A 12,527-nucleotide genomic window follows, 5' to 3' on the forward strand; every position below is an offset into this window, starting at 1 on the left:
TAACTTTGGTAGTTGGTAGTTCAGTCACAGTTACAATCTCTATTAAAATAAATCAGACGTGTGCATCATTGAACGAACACATGAACATTCCTTTATTTTCCAGACACACAGAATGGATTATAATATTAATATTATTGTGACATTTCTCGGAATCACTTTAGACCAGAAGTCCATCCTGTATTGCCTGAACCTCTGCCTTACGCTGATGGTCAGGTTGAACAACTTGTATTGTTCTTTGGCATCAAACGATGGCCAATAGGAAAGATCGGGTGAGTTTGGGTCCCTGCAGAAAAGATGTGTTTTTTTTCTGTATTACGTATTAAATACAAATCGTCAGTGAAAGACAGTTTTGCAAATATTTCAATTGGAATACAGACTATATGCCTTTTATTCTCACTCTGGCAAAGTTGGATTGAGCAATACACCCAAGTATCCAACGGCAGGTTAACATTCCAGTCATACATTTTAGAAAAGATTTCGGACACCCACATTGTTAACGTAGTGAAAATAAGATAAGCTCTTGAATTCCCCACCCAATTGATCTTACCCATCAAGAGCAAAATTAATCCAGTGCTTCATCATGAGATTGTAAAGTCTCCTCTCTCCAGCCATGCTTCCTGTCGGAGAGAAACATAAGATTCTGCAGTCATAAGTCTCTTTGGACTTGGTTTTCTGTGTTTATTTGTCATCTGTGGAGTCCTGTAACTCAGTGGTTAGAGCACTCGCTTTGCAAGTGAGAGACCTGAGGTCAATCCCCGGCAGAGGGCGAAACCTCGGGCAAGTTTCCTTACTCCACACAGAGCCTAATAATAATCCCTCCAAAACCAAAAACAACAATAAATTGGTCATTTTCAATCCATATATATGACTGTTTGTGGGACATTGCTGTGCGCAATTGGCTGCCGCGTTCGCCCACAAATATACAGTCAATTCACTTTACAGTGTGTTCTGTGAAGCTCTTTGGGACGTCCTCCCGACGTGAAAAGCGCTATATCAAATGCAAGGATTATTACTATCTCTGGGATCTCGCTTCAAATCTAGTCTAGACTAGTTGGATGAGCATCTTACTTTCATCTGCAATACCGTCACTACACTTCACAATAGCGGTGTGGTTAGCATGCTTGCCTCACAAGCCAAATGACCTGGGTTTGATTCCCGGGTGGCGCGAAACCTTAAGCAAGTTTCCGTAATCCACACACCTCTGTTTACCGAACAGTAAGTAGAAACTCGGTTGTTAAGTCGATTGGAGGATCACTTTCTGGTGGACAAAAAAATGTGGGACACTGCTGTGCACAATTACCTGCTGTGTGCAATTGGCTGCCGTGCTTCGCATATAGAATACACAGTCAGTTCACTTTACAATATACAGTATTCTGTGAAGTGCTTTGAGACCCCTCAATGACATGATGAGGCACTGTATCAATTGCAAGTATTATTACAATAAATCCTGTGAGGTGGTTTGAAATAATATATAATAATAATTCTTGCATTTTATATAGCTCCTTATCACGTTTTTGAGACCTCTCAAAGCACTTCACACAATATTCTGTAAAATAAATTGACTGTATATTTTGTGGGTGAAATGCGGCAGCCAATTAAATACAGCAGTGTCCTACAAACAATCGTGGATTGAGTGACCAATTTACTATTATTTTAGTGACCAATTTATTATTATAAACATCCTGACATGAAAAGTGATCTATCAAATCTGAGGATTTTTGTCATTGTTGACATTTTTGATCTTATATACTTGCTGTTCATCCAATGAGAATCATGTACTGTATTGCAGAAACAATAATAATTTGGTCACTTAATCCAAGACTGTTTGTGGGTCACTGCCAGTATCTACATTCTAACAAATGCAAGTTGTTTTCCACACGTGCTCTCCTGCTTACTGCATGGTTGGGTAAAATGTAGTAATAATAAAATAAATAATATTCCTTGCATTTGATATAGCTGTGCGTAATTGGCTGCCGCGTTTTGCCCACAAATAGACAGTCAATTCACTTTACAGTCTATTCTGTGAAGCACTTTGAGACGTCTAGAAGATGTGAAAAGCGCTATATCAATTATTTTATTATTACTATATTTTACCTAACCATGCAGTAAGCAGGAGAGCACGTGTGGAAAACAGTTTGCATTTGTTAGAATGTAGATACTTCAGTACAAGCAGACATGCCTGGGGAGCCCACTCTATCAGCTAGAGCTGACTTAGAGAGCTCAACGTTCAGTTTTATCATTGATCAGTATGCAAAAGAGAATTTTACCTAATGTTGTCTTTATATCAGGTTTGATATTGCCTCCAAAGACAAATGGCAACCTGGTGTAAACTGTGAGGTCAGAAAATAGAGTGTTGAAGTGTGAAGTATGCTCTATTTCATAGAAGTACACAGTGCATTCACCATCTGCAAAACAACAGTGACCAAAACCAATCATAGTCATTGCAAATTCAGCCTAGAAATCTATCAGAGCAAAGCCCTTCCCACTCACACCCGGTGTAAAAAATCCCAATAATAATCCTTACATTTTGTTTAGCATCTGTCACATAGGGAGGACGTTTCAAAGCACTTCACATGATACACTGTAAAGTGGAGTGACTGTATTTTACAGATGAATGTGAGAGCCAATTTGTACACCGCAGTGTCCCACACACAGCATGCAGTGAATGACCAATTTTATTGGGGGGTTGTTGGCCAGAGTTTCTCCTGGAGTCCTGGGAAAAAAATCCACCAGATAAAATTGGTCAATCACTTCAGACTATTTGTATGACTTTGTTGTTGCAAAATGGCTACTGTTTTCGCCTACAAAATAGTCATTACACTTTGTTGTAAATACTGTGAAGCGCTTTGAGACGTCCTCCAGATGTTGAAATGTGGTGTATCAAAATCGAGGATTATTGATCGCTCACTCACAAGCTATTTTCCTCCTGCCTCCCTCCCTCACTCACCTCTGAGAAATTGGGCAGTCTGAATTAATGGAATGATTACAAGGGCATCAGTTGTCATTTCAATAAGGTTGTCAAGTATGGAGAGAGGATGAGTCACATTTGTGAAGTACTCCTTAAAAATTTTCTCTGCTGACTTCACTCCAAACTGTGATTAGAAAGTTAAATCAATGGTTAATGATGATATTTCAATAAATCCTTTCACCCATCCAGCTGACTGAGCCCTGACCAGCTCAGTCAGCTGGATGTCATCAAAAAATAGATTGACGGCCTGATTTCTGACGTCTGTATCAGGGCGTTAAACATTTTAACTGAGACTTTTTTTTGTAATTGTTCAATTTTTTTGTAAAAAAGAAACATTGAAACTAGGTGGTGGAAGGCAAAATAGATGGACCAAGCAAGTTCTTATGTTCTAAACTGACTTAGCAGAGTGTAGACTGCAATGTAGCCTGTCCCCCCAAAACAAACTTTTATTTTATAGAAAGCTTAAAGACCACCATTGCTGAAAAGAGCCGAGACGATCAGGTCTGAACAAAGCCAAAGCCGCACCCCACCACACACACACACACACACGGTAACGTTTCCCATGGTGCTTTTCCCCTTAAAACTATCAGGATTGAGCATTAAACTATCTTACCAACGGAGTCAAATGTTTGTTTATAAAACCCATTGCTGTTTCTTTTGATATTCCTTGGAGCCATTCTGGTAGAACGTACGTCTGTGATAAAAAATAAAATCTGAGTTATAATAATAATCCTTGCATTTGATAAAGCGCTTTATCACGTCTTCAAGACGTCTCAAAGCACTTCACAGAATATACTGTAAAGTGAATTGACTGTATATGTTGTGGGCGAAACACGGCAGCCAATTGCGGCCAGCAGTGTCCTACAATTAGTCATGGATTGAGTGACACAATTATTATTTTTTTTGAAGGGATTATTACGCCCAGAAAAGCGATCCGCCAATTGACTAACAACCGGGTTCCTACTTACTGCTGGGTAAACAGAGGAGTGTGGAGTAAGAAAATTTGCCTAACATTTCACCCTGCCCGGGAATCGAACACAGATCCTATCGCTTGCGAGGCAAGTGCTCTACCCACCAATCTACAGGACTCCACTATAGTCTTGCAGTAACCACTGTATTCTTACATGTATAATGTGGTCAACCACGCCATAAGTGTCCAGCCCGATCAGATACCAAATCCTCCGAAAATGTCGATCTGCCAATATCCTTCTGGGATCGTCAACAATTACCTTCCCATCCATCACGACCGGGATTACCTGATACTTTTTATTCTGAAACGCCAAAAGTAACAACTACAACAATTTGCAGTTATATAGCGCCTTTACGCAGGGTAGCGTCTTGGAGTGCTTAACAGCGGAACCTGATGCTGAGCCAAGGGGAGGTGACTGTAAGCATGGTCGAAGAGGAAGGCCTTTCGGCATGATCTAAAAATGGGGAAGGAGGGGGTAATAATAATAATAATCCTTACATTTGATATAGCTCCTTATCATATCGTTGAGTTGTCGTAAAGTCCTTTACAGAATATACTGTAAAGTATAGGGACTATATAGTTTGTTGGTGAAACGCGGCAGCCAATTGTGCACAGCAATGTCCCACAAACAGTCATGGATAGAGTGACCAAATTATTATTTTTTTATTACCTGCTTACTCCCCACTCCACCACCTGCCTCCGCTTGGCTGGCTCCAGAGGCAATAAAAACTGTTACCACGTTTACAGAGGGATTGAGAGAGAGAGTTCCAAAGTTTCGGGGCACAGTGGCTGAAAGCACAGCCACCGATGGTGGAGCAGAGGGGATGAGGGATGAACAAGTGGCCAGAGCCAGCTGAGAGGAGACAGCAGGTGGTGGAATCAGGTGCAAGCAGGTCGGGAAGGAAGGGAGGTGCAAGGGTGTGAAGGGCGCTAGTCATTTGTATTGAAATCCTGAATCGTCTTCTTGACTGCCTCTGAAGGTCAAAGCTCAACACCACCTCAGAGGGCCAGAGAGTAACCCCCCCCCACCCGCAGGCAAGCACCCAAGAAGCAAAACAAACAGCATTTCACTGAGTGAAATTATCAATAATACTTTTAAAATAAAAACTTACCACATTTATGATGATTGTTCTCATTTCATCTTCTGTTTTATTCCTCAGGCAACTGAGGATCTCCATGGAATTTCTTGTGTTGCAGTTGCCTATCTGAGAAGCTTCCTAGAAAGTTGTAGAGAAAACACAATCAGTCAGCTCAATCCATTGCCTTCAGTCAGAGTCTCGTAGTGTAGTGGTTAGAGCACTTGCCTCGCAAATGAGAGGACCTAGGTTTGATTCGCAGGCAGGGCGAAACCTTAGGTAAGTTTCCATATTCCACACACCTCTTGTTACCCAGCAGTAAGTAGGAACCCTTTAAGTGCGCTGACATGCTACCCTGGTGGAGATCCCTATATAAGTGTAAGTTGTTGTTGTTGAACCCGGTTGTGAGTTGATTGGTGGATTGCTTTCTGGTGGCAATAATCCCTAAAGGCAAAACATTTGGTCACTCAGTCCACAACTATTTGTGGGCCACTGCTGTGCGCAATTGACTGCCACGTTTCACCCACAAAATACGCAGTCACTCCACTTTACAATGTATTCTGTGAAGAGCTTTGAGACGTCTCAACGATGTGATAAGACGCGATATCAAATGCAAGGACTCTTATTATATTCCTGGTCTTTGACCCATTCAGCATGCTCTTCTGGTTATGTGCTGTGTGGCAGTGAGGTGAGGAAAGCTCAGGCTCAACCTCAGCAGTCGAATGGCCTACACACACTCCCTGCTCACTTCACACGTGGACAACGGGGACTGGAGGATCCAGAGCCCATGGAACTTGTCTCTGCTCCCGGTCACCACAATGAGGGTGGTGACCTAGAGCAGAGACAAGTGCTAAAATTAAAAGCCAACTGGAAAATAATTGGACATGTTTCAAAAATGCACTTCTGAAGATTCAATAGAAGAAAGCTGTTTACGTGAGCGAGCTGTGTTTTGTTTGGTGTGATAATGCCTGGTATCAGAGCAGAGCCACCTTCAATTATGACTCTGTGGAACAAGGAGGACGTCATAGGTAATAAAGCCTAGAAAACACAGGAAAATATATTCAGTATAAATTAAAATCTTTGTTTTTCTCCTCTCCTGCTCTGAAGCAGTATCTCGTACTGGGGTTGGCTTGTACAGGCTGGCGATTCTCCAGGCCTTGCCTGATAGCCATTGTTCATATCTGAGGGTGACGGAAAGTGTTGGGAAACTACTGAACCATGGGAGACTTTCCCATGAGAGGATACAGCTTGTGCTTTGCTTGGTTCTCACTTCCAATGCCCTTCACTGATCGCTTTCAATAGCAATTGAGACTCGGATATTATGTAACACAGCGAAAACAAACGCCTGTTTCTAAACATTAAAATCCACGTGGATTCATAACAACATAAGAACATAAGAAATGCCAGACGAAAAAAAAAGACCAAGGTCCATCTAGTTTGCCTTCCACCTTCCTGGCGGTCACATGCACATATGTCCCAAACTCCCTATGTACGATATCCTATAATGTGATTTCCTAAAAGGAAACTGTCTAATCTGTGTTTGAAAGAATCAACACTTCCTACTCCACACTCCTAATAATAATCCCTCCAAAACCAAAAACAATAATAAAAATTGGTCATTTTCAATCTACGACTGTTTGTGGGACATTGCTGTGCGCAATTGGCTGCGCATTCGCCCACAAATATACAGTCAATTCACTTTACAGTGTGTTCTGTGAAGCGCTTTGGGACGTCCTCCCGACGTGAAAAGTGCTACAGCAAATGCAGGGATTATTATTATTATTATTATTCAACCGTCTCCCTAGGGAACCTGTTCCACAGGTTCACTATTCGCTCACTGAAATAGTGTTTGCGTAGATTTGTTCTGAATTTATCCCCCTTCAATCGCAGGCCATGACCTCTGGTTTTACTATACAGCACAAGTTGAAACAGCCTGTCATGATCTATATTGTTTTGCCCCTTTAGAATCTTAATGACAGCAATCATGTCGCCTCTCAATCTTCTCTTTTTCAGCGTGAACATGCCCAATTTACTTAGTTGCTCCTCATAGTCCTGTCCCTCCCTTCCATCAATCGTTCATCTCAACTTCTCCAATACCCTTTTGTACTGCAGTAACCAGAACTGTACACAGTCTCTAAGTATGATCTCACCAATGATTTATACAGTGGCAGGATTACCCCACTATTTCGGCTGCTATTGGTCTTTTGATACATCCCAACATTTGGTTTGCTTTTCTCACTGCCACAGAGCATTGCTGGGAGAGCTTCAATTTATTGTCAATCAGTACCTTCCAGGTCTTTTTCATTTTCCATACATATTATTTTCCTTCCGTTCAAATAATTGTCCATCCTAGGATTTTTTGTCCCCATGTGAAGTGCTTTACATTGAATTTCATCTGGCACTGATTTGCTCAATTCCCAAGTATGTTCAAGTCTTCCTATGACCGATCTTGTTCAGCTTTGCAATCTACCTCCTTCATTAGCTTGGTGTCATCTGCAAAGTTAGCCACTGTGCTTGAGACTCCTAGTTCCAGATCATTTATTAAAATATTAAACGCTAGACGTCCCAAAACAGACCCTTGTGGAACTCCACTGGTAACAGTTTCCCAATTTGATGACATTCCTGTACCACCACCCACTGGGTTCTTCCGGTCAACCAATTGTGTATCCGTTGTAATATACCTCCACTGATTCCCACTTTATTTACTTTCAGTACCAGCCTTTTAAGAGGCCTTACTGAAATACAGTTATACAACATCCACAGCCTTAACCTTATCAAGCTCCCTTGTCATACCGTCAAAGAAAAACAGTAAATTAGAAGACCTTCCCTTCATGAACCCATATTGGTTATCATTTATGATTTATTTCTGTCCAGATGCTCCATGATTTTATCCTTAATAAGTCTCCATAATGTTAACCACCTTTGGAGATTCCTTTCCTTTGTACCTGGGTACAACACGAGTCTTCCTGTCAACTTTCTCTGTTCGAGTGAAAACCACCCCAGTTTATCTAGTATCTCCATGATCGCCTACTCCCATCCATTGTATCACTGGTCACTCACTCCATAGCTGTTTATGGAACACTGCTGTGCTCAAAGTGGCTGCCACATTTCACCCACAAAATATAGTCACTCCACTTTACAATATATCATGTGAAGAGCTTTGAAACGTCTCGTTGATGTGTTAAGGAGCTTTATCAAATGCAAGAATTATTATTATTATCATCCTCTCTGTGATCTTGGCATATTTCCTAAATTGGGCACCCTAAAATGGACCCAGTATTCTACCTGACGCCTCACCAATAACATGTTCAGGTTAATTATTGCCTCTTTGCTCTCGTATCCAAATCAACATTTTTTCCCTTCCATCGCTACTAAAAAAACTATTTGTTCTTACTTAAATTAAAACGTTTGAGAAGAGACTGAAATAACAGAAGCAATATGTTTCAAGCTTACAAACAGCGAGGAACTAATGGCCCCGGAAAATTGTCCAAACAGTGTAACTGATTCCATATCACCAGCAAAGCGTTCTATATTTTTCTGTACCCAGAGCAGGGCTGCTAGCTGATCCACCATGCCGAAGTTCCCTTCTGCCCACTTGTCACCTGTGCTGCAATCAAGTTGGAAATGGTATTAGACAGAGGTGTGCTGGGGGCTTGAGCAGTGGGAATATAAACCCAGCCGCAGCACAAGAAAATGCACGGAAAGTACACAACACACACAACCCGGGACAATGACTTGTGTGCTGAGTCAGAGAGGGAAGGCTCAGCACACCGTACTGAGTTTAAGCAACAAGACATTGCCCCATGCAACTAGGCGCAGCCACGGGGTAAAAATAAGACACAGGGGAGACAGACAGAGACCCAGAGAGAGAGAGAGACACACACAGACATAGAGAGAGAGAGAGAGAGAGACGAACTGACAGTGATCATGTCCATCAGAATAAGCTACTCAGAAGGACAGTATTGAGGAGCAGGCATGCACCTTGTCTCATGGTTTTAGACGATACATTGCCCAGTGTGACCAATGGAATAACAGAAAATACAGAGATTCAATCCCCTCAAAAACTCTATGTTTGCAGAAAGAAGAAAAATATGAAACATAAAGGGAGTTAACTATTTGGCCCGTAGCTCCAGCGTCTCCAGTGTCTTCGCCTGTCTCACAAACATCCAGACACCTACCTGAGGAAGCCCGCTATGCCCAGCCGGTACTGAATAGAAACCACAACTACACGGTGCAGAGAGACCATTAGATAGCCCTGAAAATCAGAACTGCTTCCTGTTATTAATCTGTCTCCGTGGATGCACACAATCACCTGGAAGGAGATGGGGAACAAAGGAACAATTTTAAATTACAAAAATTCAAGGAAAAAAATCGCAAAATGAATCAAAGTGTGGGAATAGAAAGTGTCTGAGAAACAAATGCCGACAACAACAACTTGCATGTCTTACAGAGCATTTTTAAGAAATGGTCATGGAAAGGTTCCACAGTGGAAGGAAAGAGGGGTCAACTGTCTTCAGGAGAGGAAGGGAACAAGGGAGGAGCAAGACATTGTGGATGCAAAAAGCTGGACTCCCAATCCCTGTGCTCCTTAAAAACATTAAATACAACAAATAGTCATTACATATTATATCTTCTTTGCTCCCTTTGATAAAGCGCAGGTCAGCATATTGTATGGCCACCAAGGTGTTGACTCACTGGGAGAGGATTGTAATTGTGCAGGTCTGTGTTGAGCTCTGGAGTGTACACATCAAGATAAAGACAGTCCTCACTGATCCGCAGTGGGGGGGATTCGTCATCATCATCATCATCATTAACCAATTCTTGCAGACACCTGAAAAATATTGGAGAAAAGAGAGCTGGAGAGACTGTGCAGAGTACATGATTTGTAGCAGTAGATACTGGATAACCGGATACCAGCTTAGCCAAATGGAAAACCTGGCCAGCTGTCAGAGCCACAAGCCCACAGGGCCAGGAATAACATGGCTGGCTTCTGGGTGCCAGTAACTTGTAGCATTGTGTGTTGGGGTGGGAGGGCGTCTCCAGAGATAAATAACATATCACCTAGGGACTTTTTTCAATAATGTGTTAGTTATCCCATTGCATCCTGCTATTTTCATCCCACTGTTATCCTGAAGGTGGAGTTCTCAGGATTGGACCCAGAGTAGTTCTACCCCAGGGAAGGAATGTACAGAAAATATCCCTATGGAACATGTCGTGCTATGTGACAACTGAGATAGATACACTTAGCTTTTATCTTTATGAAGATTTACAAACGAGAGATTCATTTGTTTGAACCATTGATGCATTTTAGAAAAACAACATTATGATAAAGTTTATCAAATTCATGACTCCAGTGGGCAGTACTATTGAGGCCAGATTTGCTACTGATCGTGTGAGTGGGGATTGTTACAATCAGACAGAGAGTTGTGTTGAAGACTGTTCCCAGGGAGTTTGGGAATTCCATACATACTTCGGAGCGTGTTGCGTTGTGTTCCTGACGCCTTTCCATGGCTTTGGGTCCTTTGGATAGGTAAACCTCAGGGGTCCCACAGGTGGCTCTGCAAACGGTATTCCTAAATAGAAGAAAACCTTAACCTTCTGAATTTCTTCCATTCCTCCCTGTATCAGCCCACCAGTAACAGGAACGATGGGTGATGGTTTGACTGTAAGAAAGAAAAAGATATTAACTAATATACAGTCTGTGTCCAGCGCCTTGGGACGTCCTCCCGATGTGAAAGGCGCTATACAAATGTAATTTTGTTGTTGTTGCATCACTCAAAATCTCTCCCTCCCTTTCTCAGTTAGTGTTTATTCAGAAGTCAATGCTCTGGTCCGACGTGAAAAAGGCTGTGTGTAAATGTTATGTTTCTGGAAGGGAAACATAAAAACTATTGCTCCTGCAGCCCGTGGAATTTTCTCAAAGCTGGCATCTGGCCCTATCTGATTGTGACTTGTTTTTTTCTTTGCTGAAAATGCTACATGTCTGTGTTTGAAAATAGCATGTACATCCCTCAGGGAAGCACAGACAAAAAANCTAATTCAAGGCTGTAAAGTAGCAAACGGATCATTTGTTACTTTCTCGCTGTTTCAAAGAAACAGTTGTGTTTGTAAGAAATGGAAAGCTCCTCTGTCCTTTGACTCAGCAAAAGTACCTCAGGTGGGGGTTGGGGCTGGACATAAGATAAGTATCATCTTGGCTCAGTTGGTCGTGCTCTTTGTCTGTGGGTCGGTAGGTAAGGCCCACGCCAGGGTTCTAGCTCACTGACCCTCACTGAAGATTAGTCATTTGGGTAAGACAGAGAGCACCAATAAGAGAGAAGGGAATTCAATAAGGAGGGGGGAATAACTTCTTGTCTTTTTACTCAATATTGAGTAATATGAATCCATTACCTGAAGCCGAAGATATTGTCCACAAGATGATCAAGTTGAGAGAGATGATGAATGAACAAGTTCTCCAGCCCATCGCTCTGTAGGTAGAAGACTTCTGTACAGTCCAGCTCTCACTTTGTATCCAGTGGAGGTGAGGATGGAGCATAAAATGGCAGGAATGGAACCAAATGTCACTGTATGGAGGAAGCAGCTGATCTCTCTCTCTCTCTCTCTCCTGTCTGAGGAACCAATGGACTGGTGACGCTGGTTATCTGTCAGCCGCTGGAGGCTGGCCTGACCCTGACCTCAGGGCATCTACTCATTCGGAAATGAAATTCCTGATTACTTTAAAAGTATAATTAACCCTTTTGCCATCTGCTATGAAACAACAACATTACGTTTGTATAACACCTTACATGTCGGGAGGATGTCCCAAGGCGTTAGACAGACAGAGTTACGGACCTGAGCTGAGGGTCAAGGTGGGGGAGGGTGGAGGGCAGGGGGGGGAAGCAGGGAGATCAAAAGCACAGTTGAAGAGGAGGGTCTTGAGGTGAGTCTTGAAGGTGGTGAGGGAGGGGGCGAGATGGAGGGACTACGGGATGGAGTTCCAGATGGTTGGTGCAGAGTGGCAGAAGGTGGAGGGCTTTGAAGGTGAGGGCCAGGATCTTGAACTGTATCCTCTGTGTGTTGGGAGGGCCAATGGAGTTGAGTAAGGATGGGGGTGATAGGGTCACAGAGCCTAGTGCGGGAGAGGACACAGGCTGCAGAGTTCTAGATGATCTGCAGCCTGTGGAGGCTGACAAGCAGGGAGTTTGCATAGTCGAGCCTCGATGTAATGAAGGAGTGTATGTTACATGCTTTGTTAATATGCTACATGCTCTTATTTCTCTGTTTATCGCAATGTAAACACCCACTAAAATTCAGTTGGTGTTGATAGGATATTTTTGTGTGGGATTCCCCACAACAGTAGGGCTATTACACCTGGGAAACCTTGTTGTGACATGTCCCTCTGGTGCTGGAGGGCAGAACAGTAACTTAGGAAATTAAATATCAATTGTGTGACTGTGTTACAATGGTGAGCATCCTGTTCTCTGGGATAAAAATAATCCGAAATAACTGACGTTTACTGAAGCTGTTGCCAAGT

The 12,527-nt window shown here is 42.5% G+C and overlaps 1 protein-coding gene across 4 annotated transcripts; it reads right to left on the minus strand.

The window, feature by feature from the left end:
• Nucleotides 1–19: 19 nt before the first annotated feature.
• Nucleotides 20–11,618, minus strand: LOC103188056 (pyrethroid hydrolase Ces2e). Of its 4 annotated transcripts, none has more exons than XM_007907885.2 (13): nt 11,405–11,618; nt 10,485–10,677; nt 9,710–9,845; nt 9,193–9,326; nt 8,558–8,621; nt 5,948–6,052; nt 5,051–5,155; nt 4,093–4,239; nt 3,582–3,662; nt 2,948–3,092; nt 2,268–2,405; nt 548–617; nt 20–283 (listed from the first exon to the last, which is right to left on the minus strand). In XM_007907885.2, exons 1-13 carry the CDS (start codon nt 11,547–11,549, stop codon nt 118–120), a joined length of 1,629 nt encoding a protein of 542 aa, XP_007906076.1. In that variant the 5' UTR covers nt 11,550–11,618; the 3' UTR covers nt 20–117. The 4 variants fall into 4 exon arrangements, with proteins under 4 accessions (XP_007906076.1, XP_007906075.1, XP_007906074.1 ...); XM_007907884.2 differs by having other exon boundaries at nt 2,268–2,330; nt 8,468–8,621; XM_007907883.2 differs by having other exon boundaries at nt 8,468–8,621.
• Nucleotides 11,619–12,527: the final 909 nt, after the last annotated feature.

This window comes from Callorhinchus milii, unplaced genomic scaffold, assembly GCF_018977255.1.
Source record: "Callorhinchus milii isolate IMCB2004 unplaced genomic scaffold, IMCB_Cmil_1.0 Scaffold14, whole genome shotgun sequence".
In the NCBI taxonomy this organism is placed as follows: Eukaryota; Metazoa; Chordata; class Chondrichthyes; order Chimaeriformes; family Callorhinchidae; genus Callorhinchus; species Callorhinchus milii.